The sequence below is a fragment of the Scyliorhinus canicula genome, chromosome 10 (genome assembly GCF_902713615.1).
Source record: "Scyliorhinus canicula chromosome 10, sScyCan1.1, whole genome shotgun sequence".
Lineage (NCBI taxonomy): Eukaryota > Metazoa > Chordata > Chondrichthyes > Carcharhiniformes > Scyliorhinidae > Scyliorhinus > Scyliorhinus canicula.
Window position 1 is genome coordinate 102444471 of NC_052155.1, and position 25770 is coordinate 102470240.

The 25770-nt window shown below is 44.0% G+C and overlaps 1 protein-coding gene across 13 annotated transcripts in view; it reads right to left on the reverse strand.

Moving 5' to 3' along the window:
* The window catches only part of unm_hu7910 (un-named hu7910), a 265791-nt gene that overhangs the window by 207745 nt on the left and 32276 nt on the right, over positions 1-25770 (reverse strand). For 2 of the 13 annotated variants that reach the window (XM_038809463.1, XM_038809458.1), the window contains exon 1: positions 18405-18609. The exons of the other annotated variants lie outside the window; for them this stretch is intronic. In XM_038809463.1, coding sequence (XP_038665391.1) covers positions 18405-18420 — 16 coding nt within the window. In that variant the 5' untranslated portion in view covers positions 18421-18609. Of the gene's footprint in view, positions 1-18404; positions 18610-25770 lie in introns of those variants that run through there. 13 annotated transcript variants of the gene reach the window in all.

Genomic DNA, 25770 nt, shown 5'->3' on the forward strand with positions numbered 1-25770 from the left:
TTAGCATGCTGCCTCATGGGGCTGGGGACCAGAGTTAGAGTCCGGCCTTGGATGACTGGGTTTACACATTTTCCACATGCCTCCGCGGGTTTCTTCCGGGTACTCCGTAGTTTTCTCCCACAATCCTGGGTTGTGCAGGTTAGGTGGATTGGCCATTATCAATGCATTGGGGTGGGCCTAGGTAGAGTGCTCTTTTGGAGGGTTGGTGCAGACTCAATGAGCTGAATGGTCTCCTTTTGCACTGTTAGGATTCTAAATGCTAAGTGGGACGAGCAGAATCGTCATCAGCTGCTATCGAGAAAGAAATGTAGCAAAGATGATCTGAAATTTCTGAAGTCAACGTTGAGCACGAAAGGCTGTAAATCACCTAAGTAAAAGAGAAGTTCCTGTTTCTCGGGTTTATCTGGTGGTTCATTGTAGAAGACAGAGGACAGTGAGTGGGGTGGAGAATTAAAATGACAGGAGGCTAGAAGCTCAGGGTCATATTTGTGGACTGAATGCAGGGGCCTGTATCATCAACAGTGTGATTATGGCATATCTGCTGCACAATCTACTCAATAGATCAGCGCAACTTCCTAGAAGAATCAACTGGTCAGCTTTTTTAAATGTGGGTGGCACAGTGGCTGGCTTTGCTGCCTTTGGCACTGAGGACCCGGGCTCGATCCGTGTGGAGTTTGCACATTCTCCCTGTGTTTGTGTGGGTTCACCCACATAACCAAAGATGTGTAGATTAGGTGGATTGGCCACACTGAATTGCCCCTCAATTGGAAAAAAATAATTGGGTACTCCAAATTTTAGAAAAGCTTTTAAAAGTATTGTTACCATAACAAGTAATGAATTTACACAATTATTCAGCCAAACCTTGTGGTTTCCAGATTGCTGAAGACCAGACGTAAAACTGAAGATGCACAGTGGACCCAGTGGAAATGATGCACTGACCACGTGGGAATTGCCCAAGAAGTTTCAACCTCGAATGGGCATCTCCCGTACTTCCCAGACCTTTAAACTTACAAAGCGGCATTGTTTTAAGTGTACTGGAAACCCTTATACTTCTGCAGGACACTGCAAACCTGAGTCCCCAAAACCATTTGCATTGCAACGGCCAGAGTAGTAACGTCACTGGACCAGTAATCCAGAGGCCCACGTTAATGCTCTGGGGACAGGGGTTCAAATGTGGCAACTAGAAAAATTTAAATTCAACTTTAAAAATCTGGAATTAAAGAGTAACAGTAACCATGAAATTGTTCTTGATTGAGAGAAGGAAATCTGCTGTCCTTACATACATAGGATTCCAGATCCACAGCAATGTGGTTGATTCAAGTGCCCTCCGAAAAGGCCAGCAAACCACTCAACTAGAGAACAATAAATACTGGCCTTGCCACTGACACCCACATTCCAGAAGATAGATTTTTAAAATTAAAATAATTCAAAATTTAAAAAGCAGCATCGCAGACAGACAAGATAAAGAACATGGGTTGGGATTCTCAGAGCCTCCACGCCGAAATTGCGATCAGCACGGGGGCGGAGAATTGGCATTGACGCCGAAATCTGGCCCGACGCCGCTCCCGCGATTCTCCAGTCCCCAAGTCCCCGCAGCGCGGGTAGGAGGCCATTGACAGAGGCCCCCATGGCGATTCTGTGAGGACAACTGGCCGAGTTCCCGACGGTTCTAACCATGTTTTGCCTGTCATGAACAGCCGCCCTGGTGTGTGGGGGATGGGGGAGCCTCACAGACGGCCAGGCAAGCAATCGGGCGGCACCGATCCACAGGCGCACGAGATCTCACGGGGACCGACATTACTGGTGCCGCTCTGCGGGCCTAGTCCGCCATGTCGCACGGGGCAGCCGCCGCAGGCCGCCGCCGTGTGCACGCGCAGACTCCCGACCGGAAATGCAGGGCCCCGTATTTGCAGCCAGAGCTGCGAGGTGCACTCCGGGGCCCTGCAAGGCCCCTGCAAATTGGAGAATCACTCTGGACTTTCTCAAGGAAACCTCTTCGGCAATTCCCACGTCGTCAGTGCATCACCTTTTGACGCTGGCGTGAGGACATAGCCCCATTATTGGAGAATCCCACCCATGGTTTTAGCACAAATGTAAAGAAATAAAAGTTAAAACGATGGGATTAATTTTGGTTTTTTAAACACTGGGCGAGGAAGGAGTCCTAGCAAATCATTTCCCATTGAGAAAGAGTGGGGAAGATTAAAATTATTCTGCGAACATACAGATTTGTGACTGTCACAGTATATTCCTCATCTCTGCTTCAAAAACTCAAAAGTGTCATGGATTTCAATGTCTTGTGACGGCCAATTTATTCATCATTAATTCTGTTTAGAGCATCTGAATAAACATTAGGCAATAATCTTTCACTGAAACAATCCACTTTTCAAATTTCAAGGAAGGCAAACATAACATCCAACTTCTCTTCTCCATCATTAACCACCCTCCTTTAACTCCTCCACCACCCTCACTTCCAACAGGAAGGAAGGGCAAAGAGCTCAGAGGCTTTGTTACAAAGATTGAAACCATTGGTTCCCTTTCCTCTTTTCCCCTAACCCACACTTCCAATAAGTGCTGGCTACTTAACTTCCTTGCCTGGTTCCCATATTAGCTGACATTCGCAAGTTCTCTCTCTCTCAGGTACTACCCTACCTGGCCTTCAAAGCTGACACCCACACAGACCGCTCCTCAAAAGAAAAAACCCTTGACCCGTCACACTTTCCAATGAGAACTATTGCCCCATCCTAGTTGATGGTGACACAAGCAAACTAATCCTCTGAATCCGCAGCCTTCGGTCCTGAAATTTTGATCCAATCCCAGTGTCCCAGTTTGGATGGAACTACAATTGCCTGGTTTCATTCTTGTTTCGAGTCAGAGGTCTACAGCACAAAAAGATGCCCCTCGGCCCATCACGTCTGCACTGGTTAAAAAAAAAAAACACCTAACAATTCTAATCCCATTTTCGAGCACTTGGTCCAAAGCCTTGTATGTCTTGGCATCACAAGTGCACATCTGGGGTTGGCATGTGGCACAGTGTTAGCACAGGGACTGCAGCGCTCATGACCCTGGTCTGAATCCCAGCCCGTGTGGAGTTTGCACATTCTCCCCATGTCTGCGTGGGTTTCATCCCCACAACCCAAAGATGTGCAGGTTAGGTGGATTGGCCACGCTAAATTACCCCTCAATTGGAAAAAAAATAATTGGGTACTCAAAATTTATTTTAAAAAAGGAAGAAAGAAAATGCACATCTAAGTACTTCTTAAATGTTATGAGGGTCTCTCTGCCTCCACCACCCTTTCAGGCAGCAAGCTCCAGAAACCCACCACCCTCTGGGTGAAAAAGATTTCCTCACATGCCTCTAAACCTCCTGCCCCTTACCTTGAATCCATGCACCCTGGTCATTGATCACTCCACCTAGGGAAAAGTTTCTTCTGACTGGCCTGTAGTTTCCTGGTTTGTCCCTTTCTTCTGAACTGAATAATGGCAACACATCCTCCAGTACCTCTCCTGTGGCCAGAGAGGAATTGAAAATTATTGCCAGTGCCCCTGCTATTTCCTTCCTTGCCTCACTTAACAACCTGGGAAACATTTCATCCAGCCGGAGATTTATCTATAATTAAGCATCACAGGCCACTCAATCTCCTCTGTCGATGTTAATTTCTTTAATTAAATCACGGGTCGTTCTCTCCAATTTCTATACACATTGTCCCTGTTTAGAGAACACCAACACAAAGTATTCATTTAGAACCCTACCCAAGTCCTCCAGGTGACAAAATCTCAGATAAGAGAGGTCACTTAAGAGAAGGAATTTCTTCACTTGAAGATGGTGAATCTTTGGAATTCTCTACCCTACAGGACTGTGGACATCCATTCATTGAGTATGTTAGATTTCTAACTATTAAAGACATCAAAGGACATGGAGATAATGCAGAAAAATTGAGTTAAAGTAGATGATCAGCCAGGATCTAGTTGAATGACTGAGTAGGCTCAAGGAGTCAAACAGCCAACTCTTGCTCCTACTTCCTATGTTCCTACATAGCAGAAATTGAGTGTATCCTCCAGGCTAAGAGTGAGGAAATCAAGGTAATTAACATCAACAGAAATAAGTACTGGAGAAAATCAAGGGACTAAAATTCAACCAATTCCCAGGGCCTGATGTCCTGCACCCTAGATTTCTAAAAGAGATTTTCCATAATTTCCTAGGTTCTGAAATGGTCCCAGTAGATTGCAAGTTAACAAATGAAATACCACTATTCAGGGTCACTCAGCTCCTGACCTCATTAGAGCCTTAGTCCATACATGGACAAAGAACTGAATGCCAGAGGTGAGGTGACAGTGACTCTTGACATCAAAGCAGCATTTGAACAATTATGACATCAAGGAGCACTAGCAAAATTGGAGTTAATGGAAATCTGGTGTTGGGGGCCGGGGTGTGGGGGAAGAGGAAGAGGAGGAGAAGGAGGAGAACTCTCAGCTGGTTGGAGCCATACCTGGCACAAAGGAAGATGGTTGTAGTGATTGGAGGTCAATGGTCTCAGCTCCAGCACATCACTGCAGGAGTCCCTCAAGGTAGGCCCAACCAGCTTCAGATGCTTCATCAATGATCTTTCTTCCATCACAAGGTCAGATGTGGCAATGCTCGCAGATGACTGCGCAATGTTCAGCATTATTCACAAATCTCAGATACTGAAGCAGTTCATGTCTTCATGTCGAAATGCAGCAAGACCTGGACAATATCCAGGCTTGGGCTGACAAGTGGCAAGTAGCATTCGCGCCACACAAATGCCAGGCATTTTCAACAAAAGAGTATCTAACCATCGCCCCATGACATTCAATTATATCACCATTGCTGAATCCCCCACTAAAAGCATCTTGGGATTACCAATGACCAGAAACTGAACTAGCCATATAAATACTGTGGCTACAAGAGCAGGTCAATGGCTAGAAATCTTGCGGCAAGTAACTCACCTTCTGACTCCCCAAAGCCTGTCCACCATCTACAAGGCAGAAGTCAGGAGTGTGATGAAACATTCCCCACTTGCCTGGATGAGTACAGTTCCAACAACACAAGAAACTCAACACCATCCAGGACAAAGCAGCCCGATTGATTGCTTCCCCTTCCACAAACATTTAATCCCTTCATCATCAACAAACAACAGCAGCTGTATGTAACATCTATAAGATGCACTGCAGGATCTCACCACGGTTCCTGCGGTAGTACCTTCCAAACCATCAAGCACCACCACCTAGAAGGACATGGGCAGCAAATACCAGGGAACATCACCACCTGGAGGTTCCCCTCCAAGTCACTCACTACCCTGGTTCGTAAATATATTGCTGTTCCAAAAACCTAGAATTTCCTTCCTAACAGCACTATGGATGTATCTTCACTTCATGGACTGCAGCAATTCAAGAAAGCAACTCACCACCATCTTCTGAAGGGCAACAAGGGATGGGCAATTAATGCTGACCTTGCCAGAGATGCCCAAATCATAAAATTATTTTATTTATTTTTTATACATAGGGAAGAAGAAAATAGGGAACTACGGGCCAGTTAGCCTCTCATCAGTCATCATTAAAATGATGGAAAATATTAAGAAAGTCTTAACAAATCACTTAGAAAAGCATTCAATTAGAAAAGGTCAACATGGTTTTACAAAAGGGAAGTCCAGTTTGATAATTTATTAATGTTTTATTTCAGCTATAACTGGTAGGGAATCAGTAGATATAGTATACTTAAATTAATTTTCAACAGGCAATCAATAAAGTACCACACAAAGGGTTACTACACAAAATAAGGACTCATGGAGGTGGTGGTAATATATTTACATTGAAAAAGGATTGGTTGCCAGATAGGAAACAGAATGGGGATAGGAGAGGACATTTCTAGGTTTTGCAGCCGAGTGGAATGTCACAAATTGGGGTCTCGGCTAATGACTTAGACAGAGTAATGTTTCCAAGTTTACAGGTGATGAATAGGTGGGAATACAAGCTGTGAGAAGGACACAAAGAGGCTGCAAAGAGATATGGGCAATTAGGTGCGGGGAACAAATACTGGTCTCGCTTGTGCTGCCCACATCCCATGAAAGAATAAAAGAATAAAAAGGATGTTTAACCTGGCTGGGGAACCTAGAATGGGGTGGGGAAAATATACAGCCATAGGAACATGCAGTGCAGATTCACTATGATGATGTAGAGGGGAATACAAATATGCAAATGCAAATGCAATAATTGTGACTACTTTATTACAACAGGAGGCAATTAGATAAGGAGCTGGCTTCTCCCAAAATGGGGCTTTGTCCCCACGCCGGCGTAAAAACGCAGGCGTTGCACTCCCGAGTTTCCTGAAACAAATAGAGCCCGATTCAGTGACCTTCAGGGGACGAGCAGGGACCCGAAGTGCTTCACGCAGCTTTAGTTGCAGATACGTGCCCCCACACTTCCGGTTCCGAATCCGCGCATAGCGGCGGCCTCCAGCGGCTGTGCGAGCGCCCTGGCGGGCTCGGACCACGGACCCGCACAAAGGAACTAGGCCCCCCACCAATCAGCCGCGCGCCCAAGGATCTGTCCGGCCCGATCTCTTCCCCAGCTGCCCATAAGGCCCTCATCGGGAAATTTGATTCTCTCCCCCCCCACCCCCCCGCGCCAAACACGATTTCAGTGCAGGGCTGCGTGGAATCCAGCCTAAGATGTCTAATTACGAAAGGATTTTTCCACATTAGATGGAAAATGTTTTCTAGAACAATGGGTCAAAAAAATAGGATTAAATGCAACAGACATGGCCATGGGAGGCATGTGGACAAACAGGATAAATCTTTTTATGATAGTGGGTGTGAGGCTCTGCGAAGAGGAGATCACCTCAACATTTAAGAAATAAGTTAGGCATGTGTTTGAAGAAAAAAAATAAAAGTGATACTTAAAAGGGAAGACTGAAGACAGGATTGTGGGACGATTTCTCATGGGAGGATAAACAACACCTGTTGAAATGAAGAAACCCATTTCCATGTTGCGTGTAACCTACACCACATGAAATGCAAATCCTGGAACTCCCTACCTAACAGTCTTGTGGTGCAACATAGACCACATGAAACGTAGTGGTTCAAGGTGCTGGCTTATAAATGCTGGCCTTGCCAGCAACACCCACATCACATGAAAATTAAAACCTTACTCATTAAGCTCCCATTTCCCACTTATGACCTCAATCGTTCCTCAATTTTCAGCACAGGTAACATGCTCTGTCAGGCACCGTCCAATATCTTAACCCTTTGAAGAGAACAGGGCAAATTAGAGGCCTATTTTCTGCTTCATTCTCTTGTTGTGGAAATGGGCAAGAGATCAGATTTGGAAATTGATAAATCTGATTGGAAGGCAATTTTCTCAAATCTGACCATTTTGTTTCTCCCAGGAGGGCACAGGACTACTGGTTGGTGATAGATGTTGTGATGCCTACGGTATCATGGCTCTATGTGGCAAATTCAATCAATTAGTTTGAATAAAAGAAAGTTATAGACCTAAAATATCAACACTTTCTTTCTCCACCGATGCTGCCTGACCTGCTAGTAGAGTCACCATTTTCTTTATTTCAATGAACTGGTTATTTTTTTCCCCATTCTTCACCTTTAGCACGGTAATTTTCTCATATGTCCCCAGGAAACCCAAGTCATTTCTTTTTCAGTCAATGAAGAAATATAAATGTTCACAAGATTAAAACAGAGTGCAATATTTTAATGTAATCATTCTAAATTTCCATGAGCATGTTCTCAGACAAACGCATTCCTCCAAGAAATTATGCACTATGAACATTTACATTTTCACTTCAGGTATTCGGGTATATGTGACTTTTTTCCTCCAATGCATAGAAACATAGCAAATAGAAGCAGGAGGAGGCTATTCGAGCCTGCACCGCCATTCATTATGATCAATGTTGAAATCTGAATACCCATATCCCACCTTCCCCCCCCCCCATATCCTTTTAGCCCTAAGAACTATATCTAATTGCTTCTTGAAATAAGTTTTTGGCCTCAACTACTTTCTGTGGTTGCGAATTGCAAAGATTCACCACTCTCTGGGTGAAGAAATTTCCCCCATCTCGCCCCAGTCCTAGAAGGTTTACCCTTATCCTCAAACTATGATTCCTAGTTCTGGACTTCCTCACCATTGGGAACATTCTTTCTGAATCTACTCTGTCTAATCCTGCTAGAATTTTGCAAGTTCTATGAGATCCCCTTACTCTTCTAAACTCCAAGGAATATAATCCTAACCGACTATAGTCTCTCCTCATATGACAGTCCCGCCATCCCAGGAATCAGTCTGGTAAACCTTTTCTGCACTCACTCCATAGCAAGAACATCCTTCCTCAGACAAGGACACCAAAACTGCACTACTCAATGTTCTATACAATTGCGGTAAAACTACATTTTTTGTGGAGTTTTAGATTATCAGAACAATGTTGAGGCATAAAAAGGTACAGCACAGATTTACTGAAATGCTGACTATTTTGAAAAAATATGAAAGACTTGATGGAAAATAATAATCAGACTTGAGGTGAAAGAGTGGGAATAGATTGAAACTGGCTGTTTCCAGTTATACATGCCATAAAAAAAAAACACCGTTCATTATAGCCTTATCCTATTCTGAATGCATTGCAAGTTCAATATTAATTTGCTATTCCACAGAACCCAGCTTTCTCAAAGTATAATTTTATCAGCTTGTACCACCTCATGTTTACTGACCAAAACACTTCTTAATCCATTCTACCAAATGATCAATATTCCATCGGATCAACCCTCGTTTCTCATTTAATATGGAACAGATAATTGATATACACACTGAACAGAAGTAGCCCCTGAACAGAATCCCGAGAAACACTGCTGCTCACTTCCAGTCATGAGAAACTGCCTTTTAACTCCTGCTGTATGCTTTCCATTAACCAGTTTGCTAGCTTCCGCAATTCCACACCACCCTACCTTCTCCAATAGTCTTGCACAGTAATTAGGAGTTCATGTACACTTCACTCAGTCCTGACGTGGATCACCTTGGTCTCTCTTCTTGAATATGGCCAATACACTAACCTTTCTCCAGTCCTCAACACAACCACTCGACAAAACGTCACAATATAAATTTCTAGGATCTCTATCATTTATTCCTCCTTTTCCCTTAAGCTGTGGATCATCACGACTAATCAGTATGCCTTGTTTAGCTTGCACAAGTTCTTTACCACTTTCCTTTTATTCAAAATATCACTTAGCTTGTTTTAACCAATTCCGGATTTACCTTCTTCCCAATATTCATCCATTTTGCAAACACTGAAGCAGATTTTATGTATCACCAATTTCTATTTATCTGTCCACTCTGGTCAATATGTTGCCTTCCCAATGAGGAAGAAGAAATTGTGAGAGTTGTCCTGGGGAGTGAAGTTGGTTAAATGGAGAATGTCATAGGGTGGCACAATGGTGAGCACTTCTGCCTCACTGCACCGAGGACACGTCAATCCCAGCCCAGGTCACTGTCTGTGTGGAGTTTGAACATTCTCCCAGTGCCTGCGTGGGCCTCACCCCCACAACCCAAAGATGTCCAGGTAGGTGGATTGGTTATACTAAATTGCCCCTTAATTGTAAAAAGAAAATTAGTGAAGAATGTTGGGAAAACCTTGAGGATAGTGATCATAATATTGCAAGATTCAGCTTAATCATGGAGAAAGACAAGGGAAAATCTAGAATAAAAATACTCAACAATTGCTCTTTGAATGAGCTGAAACAGACTTATCGGCCAAATGGCCTCCTCCCGTATTGTATTATTCTATGGTTCCCACATTTAACAAGTGCATGCAATAGTGAAAGTTCACTTTATCATCCCAGAATAAATAATGATTTTTCTAATCATCTTTATTATTGTGACAAGTAGGCTTACATTAACACTGCAATGAAGTTACTGTGAAAAGCCCCTAGTCGCCACACTCAGGCCCCTGTTCGGTTACACTGAATATGCTTATGATTAGAGTAACAGTTTGCCACATTTGAATGTTTGCCAATTTTGAAAAGAGCATTTGCAAGAAAAAGGGAAGCTGATGTCAGTCTCCAAGATGCCTGCAATTAAAATGCAAACTGATACAGTATACTGAATTTTTAGATCTTTGGGGGTTCAGATGTACAAATTGTCACAATGATGGAGAAAAAGCACCAAATTACACACAGACATTTTGAACTTTTAAATAAGGCATGTGTTTTTAAAAAATGGACATACAAGCCAAAGACGGCCAGGGATGTAAATTCAATCAATCACTGTCTGAATTGCTCCAGTGTGGGTGATGCTAAGAGAGAGACATTTCCAGGGACAAGCCATACAGAACTAACTGCCATCTCATGTGGAGATAATGGAAGCCATTCTTCTGAGCGGGAATAATATCCTGCAAGGAATACCCTAGGTCAGTTTGTGGATTTGCGCTTCCAGGAATATACAAGGGGCTGAGATAAAAACCAGCTGCAAAACCTGGTAAGTGTGGGCTAGAGTTGGGTGTGTCGGCGTGTAGCAGGTAAAAAAATACTAACGCAGTCAGTGAAGCTGCAGTTGAAATGGATGCAAGACAACTTTTCAGTTAAATTGCAAGACCGTGGAATCTTAAAACTAACTATTCAACTGAAGTCAGCACTACTGGAATCATGAATCTCATACAGCAGCAATGTTTCACCATCTATTCCTCATGGGCAAGTCAAAGACCGATCCATATATTTTTTAAAATATTTTTTTGGACTCTATGTTCTCATTTTTAATCGGTGTGAATATATGCGCATGTGTTTTAGTAGTTAATAATCTCACTTTTCCTTTAACTGAATAAAGTTTGTTAAATTAGATCCTTTTAAAGCAAATATATTGGGACTGGGAAAAGGCACCCTTAAGGAAAGTGACCCTTTTTAAATGAATCTTGTTGTGACCAACCAAAGGGAGCCAGTTCATCCCTCTTCGCCCAAGGACATAATTATGGGGCATCCCATCCAAAATTTGACAAATTGAGGGATCGCATCCAGGCTAATAAAATTTGAGGGAACCTCGCCTCATAACAACATTTTTCAAAGTTGGAGGACAAATTGCTAAACCAGTAGAGATAACATTGGTTAGGCTACAACTAGATTATTGGTACCTTGCCTTGGTTAAGATGGTAATACGACAGACAGCATTCATTATAAATGCAAGATGATGCAGAAATTAGGGGGTTAATCATGAAGATGGATTACTGTTATGATCGCAGCTGGTGATAATACTGAGCAAGTCAGATTGAAATTACTGATCGTAATTTTTACTTTGTATTGTAGAAATGTGGAGGGATAGCTACTGAACTCAAAGTACAGACAGAAGTGTTAAGTTAAAATTTGAAGAATTCATAATGTTTATTAAAAGAAAACCAATGTTTTCTCCCCAACCCACAGATGTACAGGTAGATGGATTGGCCACACTGAGTTCTCACTTAATTGAAAAAAAAGAGAATTGGGTACTCTAACTTTTTTTTAAAAGATGTATAAATGACAACTTCCCAGAACCAAAACAGACTGATGTGGTTTTCCAACGGCAGATTCAAACAAACAACTTCACTAGTTGCTTTTCTCAATTCACAAGCTCAGCTTTCCAGCATAGGGCGGCACAATAGCACAGTGGTTAGCACGGTTGTTTCACAGCACCAGAGTCCCAGGTTAGATTCCCAGCTTGGGTCGCTGTCTGTGCGGAGTCTGCACGTTCTCCTTGTGTCTACGCGAGTTTCCTCCGGGTGCCAGATTCGGTTTCCTCCCACAAGTCCCAAAAGACATGCTTGTTAGGTAATTTGGACATTCTGAATTCTCCCTCCGAGTATCCGAACAGGCACCAGAATATGGCAACTAGGGGCTTTTCACAGTAACTTCATTGCAGTGTTAATGTAAGGCTACTTGTGACAATAAAGATGATCATTATTAGTCCAACATAAAGAAACTGTAAAAATTCCAAAACCTCTCATTTGATTAATCCGAGACACAAACAGACAGGCCTTCCTTACCTACACAGAATGTATATGTAAAACAAAAAATATAATATATACCCATACAATAAAAATTTGTGCCACAAGTAGGCTTACATTTACACTGCAATGAAGTTACTGGAAAAACACCTAGTTGCCACACAATGGCGCCTGTTCGGGTAGACGGAGGGAGAATTCAGAATGTCCAATTCACCCAACAAGCAGATCTTTTGGGATTTGTGGGAGGAAACAGGAGCGCCCAGAGGAAACCCTCGCAGACACTGGGAGAATGTGCCTCAGACAGTGACCCAAGCCGGGAATCTAACCCAGGTCCCTGGCGCTGTGAAGCAACAGTGCTAACTCATCACACTACAGAATTTAGAGTTCTTTCCATTACAGCAGTGAAAGAAACATTAAATGTAACACATGATGTGATTAAAATTAAGAGTTTCCATAAGGTATATTAAGAAAATTTACTGAAATGTACCTTTAGGGGAGTTGAACAATTTATTTCAAAAATGCAACAGGTCAAGTCTAAATGTCACTGCAGAAATAGTGGTGGCAGCAGAATACCGAATAGCTTTCAAAAGTTAAAATAAGGTAAGGAAAGACCAGAGGAATAAGTTGGTAGTTCTATAAGTGCCAACAATAAAAGATAGCTGTTTTTTTTCTAATCTCACGACCAAAGTGAGTAACAGAACACTTAACCAAGTTATAATTTAGCTGCTACCTTGTTGTTCACTCACCTAACCTGCCTATATCTCTTTGCAGCATCTTTGCGCCCTCCTCTCAGCTTACATTCCTACACAGTTTGTGTAATGTCAATAGACCTGGACACATTCTTGATTACTTATTCAAAGTCATGAATATAGACTTTAAATAGCCGAGACTCAGCACAGATCCATGCAGCACTTCACTTGACTAGAGTTTGCCAACTTTAAAATGTCCATCCCTATCCTCAGCTTCCTGTTCATTAACCAATCCTCCATGCTTGCTAACATATTACCCCAAACTGTGCACATTATCCTTTTGCATGGCACATTAGCAAATGTCTTTTGAAAATCCAAGTACAACTACTGGCTCCTCTTTATCCACTTTACTAGTTACATCCTCAACAAACTAATACATTTGTCACTTCCATAAAAGTGTGTTGATTTTGCCTGACCATACTGATTTTTTCTAAGTAGATTGTTGAGACTTCCTAAATAATATATCCAGCATTTTCCTGATGACTGATGTCAATTCCCAGTTTTGACTCTCTCCTTTCTTCCAGTGCATTTATTAACTTCCAATTCACTAAAACCATTCTAATCAAGGGAATTTTGGAAAAATCATTACTACTGCATTCACAATCTCTGCACTCCAAGATGTAGGCCATCGGAACCTGGAAATCTTTCAGCTTTTAGTCGAAATGCTTAAATTCCTCAATCTTATCAGGCGCTTACTTTCTATTTCTGGTATGCAACGTGTGTCTTTTGTGAAGACAGAAAAATGTTTGTCCAATTTCTTTAACATTTCCTTATCCTACATGATTATTTCTCCTGACACAGACTCAAAGCAACCAATGTCTACTTTAGTTACACTTTTTAATATTAAAAACTCTTGCAATCTGTTTTATGTTCCTAGCTAATTTACTCTTCTCTTTTTGACTTCCCCCTCCAAAAAAAAACATTTCTGAAACACTTCCAATCCTCCAATACTATGTGCCTTGCAAGCATGATCGTTTTTAATCTAAAACTATCCTCGCCCAACTGTGGCCATTAGGGAAGCTCATTCTTACTTAGCTTTTTAAAAAAAATATAGGAATATATTTTTGTTGAACATTTTGAATGGTTTCTTTAAAAGTTGCCCACTTATGTACTGTCATCCCTTTGATCTATTTAATCTTAGCCACCTCTCCCCTCATATCTAATTGGCATGAAGATTATTTTTTGGAGCTGGAGGATGTCACTCTCAAACTTGATATACAATTCAATTGTACTACGATCATTTTACCCCCCAGCAAACATTTCACTACTGCAGCTCACCAACCTTTTTTAACCATGTTTGATTTATTTACATACATGCACTTTAAACCCCAAGTGGATCTGACTATTTCCACTTAGTCGGATCCCACATTGCAATTCTTTTTCTTACGAGTGCATTCTCACAATCCTTTATTCTCCTTTAGAATGCTGCATCTTGCTTCCCACCACTGCCAAATAACTTTAATCTCTTTCCAACAAACCAGCACACAAAGACATTGGTTAAAACTGTTTTGTGAAGCAATACTCCTCCACAATTAGACTTTTGTCACCTCCACGCAGTGTCTATCGTCAACTATTTTTTTTACCATTTACTTTTTTTGCTCATATTCCCTCTAAACTAATGGCATTTGACAGGTCAAAACTTGAACAATTTATCATTTGATTGTTTGAGATGAAATCACCTTTATGCCTCCAAACAAACTCGATGTAAAAGATTGTGGAAAATTAGTTTTTCCAGATCAATAATGTTTTGCAGCAAGTAACCCTGCCTTCGCAAAACATGCTAAGCTGGCTCCATCACACAGCACCCGGTCAGGGTCCCTGCTCAAGGATATGAACCTCACTGCCTTGTGACTGTCTCGGGAGGGACTAAGCCAAGTTTTACAATTTTGATGCACATAAATTTATTTTATGCTGGGATATAGAATGCAGCAGTGCTAGTCGATATTACGTGGATAATGAAAGAGCAGTTAGTCTGTACTGTGCAGAAGATGATGGGGTGGCAGAGCAGAGAAGTACCTTAGGTAGGAGGGGAAACCTAAAATAATGAAGGGAATAGATAGGATAGTGCGGGGAAGGTTGTTTCCACTGGCTGGTGAAAGCAGAACTTGGGGGCATAGCCTCAAAATAAGGGGAAGGAGTTTTACTACTGAGCTTAGGAGGCACTTCTTTACCCAAAGGGTTGTGAATCTATTGAATTTGTTGCCTAGTGAAGCAGTTCAGGCTCCTTCATTAAATGTTTTCAAGATAAAGATAGATAGGTTTTTTTAAAGGGTTATGGTGTTCGGGCAGGAAAGTGGAGCCAACTTGTGACAATAATAAAGATTATTATTGTTACTATTATGGGAGTAAACTTAACATTATTTCCATCAGCACCTGCAGACAAATTGGTGCAAAACGCTGTGGTATGCTCTCCTTCCCCCACGCCCCCCCCCCCCCCCCCCCCATCAGAAAGGTCAGGGGGCGGGGGAGGGGCAGTTCTGCCGCTAGGGCAGCCCAAACATCCATATATTCCAACCAGGCACACGTCAGAGAAGAGATCACTCCAGTCACTTCACAGCAACCAAAACAACACGGGAGCCATCAGTTACGGGCTAAAAGAAGCGAAGAGTCACAGCAGTTGGCAAGACATGAGAAGGCAATGCAAAGAGGGAGCCAGACACTGCCAAACTGCTATCAGTGACCAATTGGCCAAGGAGAAATAGGAACATATTTCCAAGTTCATTACTGTCATGGTAAATCAATACAATTTTAATATAAGCCCCATATAGCAAATTGAAAAGCAGAAGCTCGCCCAACAAATAAACTACAGCTGCTGTACAGGATAATTCCATACACATTTTTATTTGCAATTCAAAAGTAAGCAGTCGTATTCCTGATCAGTTCTTACAAGGAGTTTTCATGGGGTCAGCACCAATAGGTTTGTTGCTATGTTAATGTAAACCGGTTTAAATTTCACAGAAGTTCAAACAATCTGAATGCAGGCTACATTAGCGTAGATACACAGGGTTAGATCACCTCCAGAAGCTTGCCCATCAACTACTCCAGTTACATATTTACATTGCAATAGAACTAACAATCTACTAGATCAGTTAGGAGCATGAACTTACTCGTCGCTCTTTGCTATAATAAAAGTGTCGCTATAAACTGTTCCTCGCCGTCCCTGCCCACCCATAATCTTAAAATTATAAACATAGTTGTTAAATATATTTGCACATTGTAACAACTGGATTATGTATTGTTTGCCCATGTCTAAAAAAACTCTAAAAAAATACAGTCCTTTATAAAAGTGAATCTGTTGAACACAACATTTATTGCTAAACAACAAGACATTTCAAAGATAACACCCAAGTGCTCTAATTACAAAAGTAAAAAGCTGGAAATTTGAAATAAGAGAAAATGCTGGCAATACTCAGGTCTGCAGCAGCTGTGGAGAGAGAAACAGCAACATATTACTTTGATGACACTTCATCAGAAATGGAAACGGTAGAGGTGCAACAGGTTTTAAGGAAGTATAGAGGCAAGGGAGGAAATAACAAAAGGGAAGACCTGTGATCGAGTGGAAGGCAAGAAAGATTAAATGACAAAAGGTTTTGGCAATGGGACAAGTAAATAAACAGAACACTAGTGAAGATATAAATGGGATAAAGCAGAATCAACAGCTGATACCCCCAAAAAAGCAAAAGAGGTTATCTCAAATTGAGTAACATCACAATGCTGAGTCCAGAAACTTGGAATAAAAGTCTCCTCAAAAGATGAGATACTGTTCCTTGAGCTTACATTGAAAACATTGAGGCAGTCAAGGAGAAAAAGGTTATATTAGGAATGGAGCAGAGAATAAAATGACAGGCAGCTGGAAGGTCAGGGTCATGTTTGTAAATAGAACTCAAGAGCTCTGCAAAGTGGACACCCAATCTGCGTTTGGTCTCTCCAATGTAGAGATGCCTGTATCGGAAGCAGCAAATATAGCAGACTAAACTTAAAGAAATACAAGTGAAGGAATGCTTGGGTCCCGTATGGCGAGAAAGGAGGAAAATGGAGTATAGTTTAAGTTTGTTCAAGGTCGAGACAGGCCGGTTTTTAATCAGTAAGCTTATCAAGGGTTATGGGGATAGGTGGCAAGTGGAGTTGAGGATTCTATCAGATCAGCCATGATTGCATTGAATGGCAGAGCAGACTCTATGGGCCAAATGGCCGTCTTATGGCTGCACCTCCAGCACTTATATGGGCAGATGCCATAAGAAGGTGACTGGAGGAGTAGACTAGGCTGTCATAAAAGCAACATGGTGACGGTGGTTAGCACTGTTGCTTCACAACGCCAGGGTCCCAGGTTAGAGTCTCGGCTTGGATCACTGTCTGTGCGGAGTCTGCACATTCTCCCTGTGTGTGGGTGGGTTTCCTCCCACAAGTCCCCAACGACGTGCTGTTAAGTGAATTGGACATTCTGAATTCTCCTGCCATGTACCCGAACAGGCACCAGAATCTGGCGACATGGGGCTTTTCACAGTAACTTCATTGCAGTGTTAATGTAAGCCTACTTGTGACAATAAAGATTATTATAAACTGTCCCTTCAGAATGCTGAAAGCAGACAAGCGGGAAGATGTGTTTGTTGACGGCATCATGGTGGAAATGACAGGATGATTTGTTGAGTGTGGAGGCTAGTGACGTCAAAAGGTGAAAACAAGGGGAACCCATTTTATGGATAAATGGTCAAGGGTGGAAGTGTAGGTGGCCAGAAACAGATTAGAGTGGAATACAGCACAGGAAATGCAAATCCAACCACCTTTCCCCTTCTCTCTTTTCACCAGCCAAGCCCCAAAACATCTTCACAGTAAAACATTCATTTACTTATACTTCTTCCATTTTGATGTACCAGTCATTGCTCAAAATACAGGCTCCTCTACTGATGAGACCAAACAGCAATTGGTCTCTGTTTTGTGGAACACCTCAATTCAGTCTTCCTGGGCTTGGAGTCTCCTGTCATTTCAATTCTCCACCCCCACTCTGCCTTCTACATAGCCTGAATAAAGGAGGACCTCATTTTTCAATGAGACAATTTACAACCTTTCAGGCTCATTTCAAATGAGAACCTCTGCCACATTTTTTGGTTTTGGGTGATATAGGAGCAGTGACTGATTCTATTCATCCAATTTGCAGCTCATCTTTTGTCTCTTTACTTTTCTCATTACCATATCCTTTTGCCTTGTACATTATTCCTTGTTATTTAATCTCTAGTGAAAGGACATGAAACATTATAACATTTGTGGAGACAGACAAAATTATCAAATCTATTGGCCATTTCCAGAAATATTTATTTTTATTAACTAATTCTGAACCAGTGCATTTTTTTAAATTACAAGCTTGAGATTGATGCATGTCCCAGACGAGACTAAAATTGAACTAATTTTAAATTTGCTTGTGTCAGTTCAGCACAAACTAAAAGGCAATGGGTCCTCCACCACCACATGGAAAGCTGCTTCATAATACAGACCAAGCAAAGCACGTTAAATTGTCAACAGCAGTACAGAATCAAAAGGAAACTACAAATTCCAGCATGTCACAAAATGCAGATTTAAGAAAACGTTTTGTACCTAAAACTTTGCAAATGATCCAAGTTTGCAGCAGGAAATTATTTAGTGCATACTTTGCTCATTCCAAGTATAAAACAGAGCATTACCTGCATCATCTGCCATGGTGTTGGTCGTCTACACTTTCCATAAAGTTGTAGGCAAAACCATATAGAATCGAATAATGAAAAGTAAACCAGAATGTTCAACTCTGCAATCCAAACTCCAACTTCATAGATAGGAGGGAGAGCTAACTCAGCTATAACCCGATACGAGGCCAGCCTGCAGAATCTGCTGAGTATTTTTAGATCTGCTTTCTCCATGAGCCAAACAAATTCAAGCACTCATATGGAAAGGCTCCTGTTTGAATGACAAATATTTGGCATCAAACCAGTGTCGTTTACCCAACCAATAGTCACCACTAATATTTATTCACTACCAAATCATAAGCTTGCTCAATGGAAGAAACACAATTATTTGTCCAGTAATGCACACATCAATAAATAATTTAGAATCTCTTCAATTACAAGACACTGTAAACAGAAAGAGAATGCTTCAAAGCTTGATGTCATGCATGACTTGTGGGAAGTTTCAAACAAGTATTTGGTGACTACTTCAGCCAACAGTACTCAGAATAGAATCCCTACAGTGGTGAAGGAGGCCATTCGGCCCATCGATAATGCATCGACCCGCTGAAAGTGCACTCCATCTTGACCTACTGCCCCACTCTATCAGTGCCCCACTCTATCACGATAACCCCACCTAACCTGCTCATCCTTAAGCACTAAGGGGCAATTTAGCATGGCCAATCCACTTAACCTGTACATTTAGCAGCAAGCCAGCAAGTTATTTTTCTCACTTTCCTACAAAGTGTCAGCACCTCGCAAGCTTAAAAAGTGAGAGATGGCAAGTTAATCTGGTTTTGGACATGGCATAGAGGTAGCACCCTCTCCTGCTTAAAAATTTAATCCCCACTCCAGAGGATCACGAATGATAATGATATCATGCAGTCAGCGAACATCCCATTTCTGGCCGGATGATGGAAGGTCACTGATGAAGAAGCTGAAGATGGTTGGGCCAAAAACACTACCCTGAGGAACTCCTGCAGTGATGTCCTAGAGGTGAAATGATTGACACCCAACCACCACAATCATCTTCCTTTGTGCCAGGTATGACTCCAACCAGCAGAAGGTTTTTCTTCACCCCCCCCCCCCCCCCTCCCCAGATTCCCATTGACTCAGGTTTTGCTTTCTTGATGCCTACCCGGTCAAATGCTGCCTTGATGTCAAGAGCAGTCATTCTCAGCTCACTTCTGGCGTTCAGTTCTTTTGTCATATTACATCTATAATGGCGTGAGGAAAGGAATTCCAAGATTTTGAAACGGTGCTGATGAAGAAACATCAATATATTCCCAAGTCAGGATGGCCAGTGGCTTGGAGGGGACCTTAAAGACAGTGGGTGATTCTGTGCATCTACCACTTAGAAGAACAAGGGCAGTAGAAGTCATGGATTTGTAACTTACTGTTAGAGGAAGCTTGGTTTGGTGCTGTAATGCAGTCAACTACGACAGTGTTCCAATGCGGGAGGGAGTGAATGTTTAAGCTGGTGGGTGTGGCGCTGATCAAGATGATTGCCTTTGTCGTGGATGGTTTTGAGTTTCAAATTTGGAGCAACACTCAACCATGCAAGATGGAGAATCGCTGGATTGACTTGGCTTTGGAAAGTCAGAAGGGGAGTGCCTCACGACAAATATTCTACTTGCTCTCAATGTTTATATGGCTTATCCGGTTAAGCTTCTGGTCAGTGATAATGTCCCTGGGTAATGGTGGGGATTCAGCAACGCAAGTGCCGTTGAAAATCAAGATGATTGACTTCCGGTGGCAGCCATGGTGTGAGTGGTCGCACATTTGGTGGCTCCTGCCCGCGGCGGTTTTTTCGGACTTTTTTCCCGGTTAATGAGTGGATGTGAGGAGGCAGAAAGGTGCAGGAGTGTGAATGGAAGAGTTTGACCCACTGGTGTATGGAGTGGAGGGCCAGAAGCGGTTGCAAAAGAGGGAATCAGACGGTAAGAGTTGGTACGGTGCCTGTGACACACGTGAAGATGGCAGAGGAGCAGAGAGGGACCCTGCCGGCTTAGTGGTCAACAGAGCTGCGGTGGGCTTCCAGAACGAGAAATTCACCCAGCAACGCAAGGAGAGTCTGGAGGACCTGGCCCGGGTGGTGGGTTTGATTAAGGCGATGGTCAACCGCGTGGAGATGAAGCTGGTGGCCCTGGGGCAGGCGATCCAGAAGATGGAGGGGGTTGTAGGGGAACATGAGGAGCAGTTCGCCTCTATGGCAGCGGAGATGGGGCTGATGCGACATCAGCAGAGGCGGATTCAGGAGAAAGTTGAAGACCTGGAAAACCGGTCACGCAGGCAGAATATCAGGATTGTGGGCATGTCGGAGGTCGGCGACGCTGGCGTATATGTGGGAAGGATGCTGGAGAAGCTGCCAGGAAAGGGTGCATGAGCAAGGCCTCTGGAGGTGGATCGAGTGCATAGGATGTTAATGAGGAAACCCCAGGGGAACGGGCTGCCGAGGGCTCCTGGACAAGGAGCGGATCATGAAGTGGGCCAGGTAGACAAAGGCATTGCACCTGGGAGGGCAGTGAAATCCAAGTGTACCAGGACCTGGGTGCAGAGCGAGTCTTAATAAGGTCAAGGTGGCTCTCTACAAGAAGGGGGTGAAGTTTGGATTGCTGTACCCGGCGGGTCTGTGGGTGACCTGTGAAGGCCAGGAGCTGTACTTTGGGAACGCGATAGAATTTGTCAGAGACAATGCACTGGCAGGAGATGGCGGACTTTGAACTTTGGTGGAGATGCCTTGGTACGGTTTTTAATTTGCGTTTGGGACCATTTATTCGGCTTCATTTTTGTTTTTGTTCTCTGTTGGAAGATGCGGGGTTGATCTCCTCGATTGGTCTTTGGACTAGTAGGATGCTTGAGCGGGGGAGGGGTAGGATGCTAGGCACCATGGGGATGGGGGGGGGGCTACCAGGCTAGCTGGGCGGTCTAGTTCACAGAAGCGCAGTGGGGGTGAGCAGAGGGTTAGTGGGGGGAATGGGGGCAGGGGTTTTTGCTGGGAGAACGGGGCAGGGGGAAAACGTACTGCTGGCAGGGGTAGGGCTTTTAAAAGTGTATTGGGAGGAGAATCGATGACGATGGGCGACCGAGGGCGGGCCTGAGGAGATGCGTGACACGGGCTGGAGGCTGGCCCAAGAGGGACTATGGTTGATCGGCAGGGTGTGGGGGTGGGTAGCGTGCCCACCGACTAGGCTGGTCACGTGGAACATGCGAGGATTGAATAAGTCAGTCAAGAGGGCCCGTGTGTTCGCACATTTAAAAAGATTAAAAGCCATGCTACAAGAGACTCACTGAAGGTGGGGGACCAGACTAGACTGAGGAAGGGATGGGTTTGGCAAGTATTTAATTTGGGATTGGAGACTCCAAAACAAAGTGGGTGGCGATTTTGATCAATAAGCTGGGGGCGTTTGAGATGGGAAATATAGTGACCGACTCTGGAGGAAGGTATGTTATGTTGAGCGGGAAACTGGAGGGGATGCCGGTGGTGTTTGTAAACATCTACGCCCCGAACTGGAATGATGCTGAATTTATGAGAAGGGTGCTGGGGAGGATCCCTGATCTGGACTCTCACTGGTTAATTATGGGGGGGGGGGGTCTGTTATCCACAGGCAAGGCCCGTGAGGAGAGTGAAAGGGGCGGTATACGAGTACGGGGAGAAGGCAAGCATGATGTTAGATCACCAGCTGAAGAAGCAAGAGTCGGGGTGAGAGATCGGGATACTGGGAATACTGTATTGGACCTGGTGGGGTTGAATGGGGTGTTTAGGGACTTCTAGAATTAATTTAATGAGTCGGAACCCCCAGCCGGGAACGAGGGAATGAGGCAGTTTCTGGAAAGGGTGGAGTTCCTGAAGGTTGATGGAGAGTTTGATGGAGGGACTGGGGGCCCCAATTGGGCTGGTAGAAGTAGTGAACGGGCTAGAGATGATGCAATCAGGGAAGGCCCCGGGTCTGGATGAAGTTCTTACAGGGGTTGGGGCAACTGTTGGTAAGGGCCTTCAATGAGGCAAAGGAGCTGGGAGTACACGCCCCGATATTGTCACAAGCGTCGATCTCCCTCATTTTAAAGTGAGATAAGGATCCGGAAAAATGTGGGTCATACAGACCGATGCCCCTGTTAAATGTAGATGCCAAACTACTGGCGAAGATCTTGGCCTCGAGGATAGAAGACTGTGTCCCAAGGATAACAGGGGAGGACCAGACAGGGTTCGTTAAGGGGAGGCATCTGCCGGCCAGCATTAGGAGGTGAGTCAATGTGATTGTGATGCCTCCGGTGGGGGGTGGGGGAAAGAGGATGGATGGAGCATAGAATCTCACTTTATGTGGACAGTTAACTTTTATACATATTGGATTTGCTGGGTGTTTGGAGAGATAATGGGGATTTTAGAGGAATTTGGTGGGTTTTCGAGGTATAAATTGAATATGGGCAAGAGTGAGGTCTTTGCAATTCACGTGTGGGGGGGGAGCTTTCGGTATTTGGATATCCAGGTGGCGCAGGAGTGGAGCAGCTGCATAAGCTGAATTTGGGTCGTCTGGTGCAGCACGAGGGGAGACTTTCGGAGGTGGGACGTGCTCCTGCTGTCATTGGTGGGGGCGGGTAGACAGTTAAAATGACGGTCCTCCCAAGGTTTTTGTTTGTTTTTCAGAACTTTCCAATTTTTAATCACCAAGGCGGTTTTTTAAAAAAAGTGAATGTAGTGATCTCGGGATTTGTCTGGGCGGGTAAAACCCCGCGGGTGAAGGTGGTGCTGCTGGAGCGGGGGCGTGTGGGGCTGGCTTTTCCGAATGGTATCAATTACTATTGGGGGGTGAATATTGCAATGGTCAGAAAGTGGATAGTGGGAGAGGGGTCGGTTTGGGAGAGGGTAGAGGCGGCCTCATGTAAAGACACGAGTTTGGGGGCACAGCTAACGGCACCTCTGCCGTTCTCGCTAGCCAGATACTCCACAAGCCCGATAGTAGTGACAGACCCGAGGCTGTGAGAGCAGTGGAGGCAGCACATGGGGTTGGAGGGGGCGTCGGTGTGGGCACCAATATATGGCAACCACCGGTTCGCTCTGGGGGGCTGGATGGAGGGTTTCGGAGATGGCAGCGGGCAGGGATCGAGAGATTTGGAGATCTGTTTATTGATGAGGGTTTCCCTGAGTTTGGAGGAGGAGTTTAAGTTGCCAGGTGGGAATGGGTTCCAGTATCTGCAGGTGAGGGATTTTGTGCGGAGACAGGTTTCAACCTTCCCACCTGCCGCACCAGGATCTACAGGAAAAAGTGGTACAGTATCGAGAACAGGAGTAGGAGAGGGGAAGGTTTGAGAGATCTACAAGGAACTGATGGAGTGGGAGGGGGCACCGATAGGTGAGGTGAAGAGCAAGTGGGAAGAAGAGCTGGGTGGGGAATTGGAGGCTGGATTATGGGAGGAGGCCCTGAGGCGAGTCAATGCATCCTCGTCGTGTACCAGGCTCATCCTGATACAATATAAGGTGGTCCACAGGGCATACATAACTGTGGCCCAGATGGGCAAGTTCTTTGACGGGGTGGTGGGGGGGGGGGGGGGGGGGCTGCGAACCATGTCCATACATTTGAACTCTTCCACTTTTCCGTCTTCCCGAAAGTCCTTAAAAACCCATCTTTTCGACCAAGCTCTTGATTAGCCCGCCTAGTACCTCCTATCCTGCCTCACCATCCTGGTTAGACCTTTGCAAAAATACCTTAGGATATTTACCTACGTTTAAGATGCTACAAAAATGCAACTGGTTTCCCTCAGTTTCCTACTTAGGGATAAGGAACTATTTCCACTGGCTCAGAATCCTTGGACTAGTGGACTTAAAAAAAGTTAAGAACCAGACTTTTCAGGAATGAACTTGGGAAACACTTTCACACACAAAGACTGGTAACGGTTTGGAATTCTTTTCCACAAATAGTTAGATCTATTATTAATGGGCGACATGGTAGCACAGTGGTTGGCACTGTTGCTTCACAGCGCCAGGGACCTGGGTTCGATTCCTGGCTTGGGTCACGGTCTGTGCGGAGTCTGCACATTCTCCCAGTGTCTGTGTGCATTTCCTCCGGGTGCTCCGGTTTCCTCCCACAAGTCCCAAAAGACGTGCTGTTTCTCCCTCCGAGTTCCTGAACAGGCACCAGAAAGTGGTGACCAGGAGCTTTTCACAGTAACTTCATTGCAACGTTAATGTAAGCCTACTTGTGACAATAATAAAGCTTATTATTATTTTGGGCATGTCCGAGGCTGAGGGATCAATGGCAGGGGTTTGCTGATGTCATGTCAGAGGTATTAAAGTGGGGGGGGGGGGGGGGGGTGCCAAGTCCAGAGGTGGCAATCTTTGGTACGCCGGAAGATCCGGGAGCCCGGGGGGGGTGGTGGTAACAAGGGCAGGAGAACAAACGGAAGGGAAGCTGGGGACGATGGCACTGTCTGTATAAGCCATGTTGGCTGGGGTTTGTTGGTTATATTGTTTTGTTCTTGTTGAAATCTGATGGTTGAAAATTGTTTAAATCTATAAATGCCCCAATAAAATATTTTCTAAAAAAACAAAAAGGAAATCAAGATGATTAGAGTTGCTCTTGCTTTAGATGTTCATTGCCAGGCACTGTGTAGTGAGAATGTCACTTGTCACTTCTCAGCCCAAGCCTGAATGTTATCCAGGTCTTGCAGACATGGACTGTCATTACCCAAATAGCTTCAAATAGGACAGAACATGGCAATCATCACTTCTGACCTTATGATGGAGGGAAGGTCCAAGCTGTAGATGGACACTGCCTTTTGAAATCCGTGGATTAATGACCAGGGGTTGAGATGACTGGCCTCTTAACCATCTTCCTTTGCACTATTGTGCTTTGTCCTATGATTCCAACCAGTGGATAGTCCACCTGCCTGCACCCACAAATCTTTCACCTCTGGAATTCTGTTCATTTGTCAATGTTTCAACAAAGGTTGTAAGGAGGTCTGGAGCCGCATGGCTCTGGCAATCACCAAGCATATGAGTAAGTGCCACTTGACAGTGCCGAAAGTAGAATAACACAGTAATTGACTGTATTAGATTTTTCTTACTTCTTGTGGACAGGACATAGCTGGACAATTTTCCACTTTGTCTTGTTGGGGAGATACCAGTAGTGTAACTATACTGCGACATGTTGGCTAAGAACACAGCTGGTTCTAGATCCAAAGTTTTTAGCACTACAGCTGAGATGCTGTCAGAACGAACGGCCTTCCTTTTTATCCAGTGCATTCAGCCAATTCTTAACATCACAGAAAGTGAATCAAAATGGCTCAAAACTGGCTTTCTGATGCTAGGGACTATAGGATGCCAAGATGGCTCTTCCACTCAGCACTTCTGGCT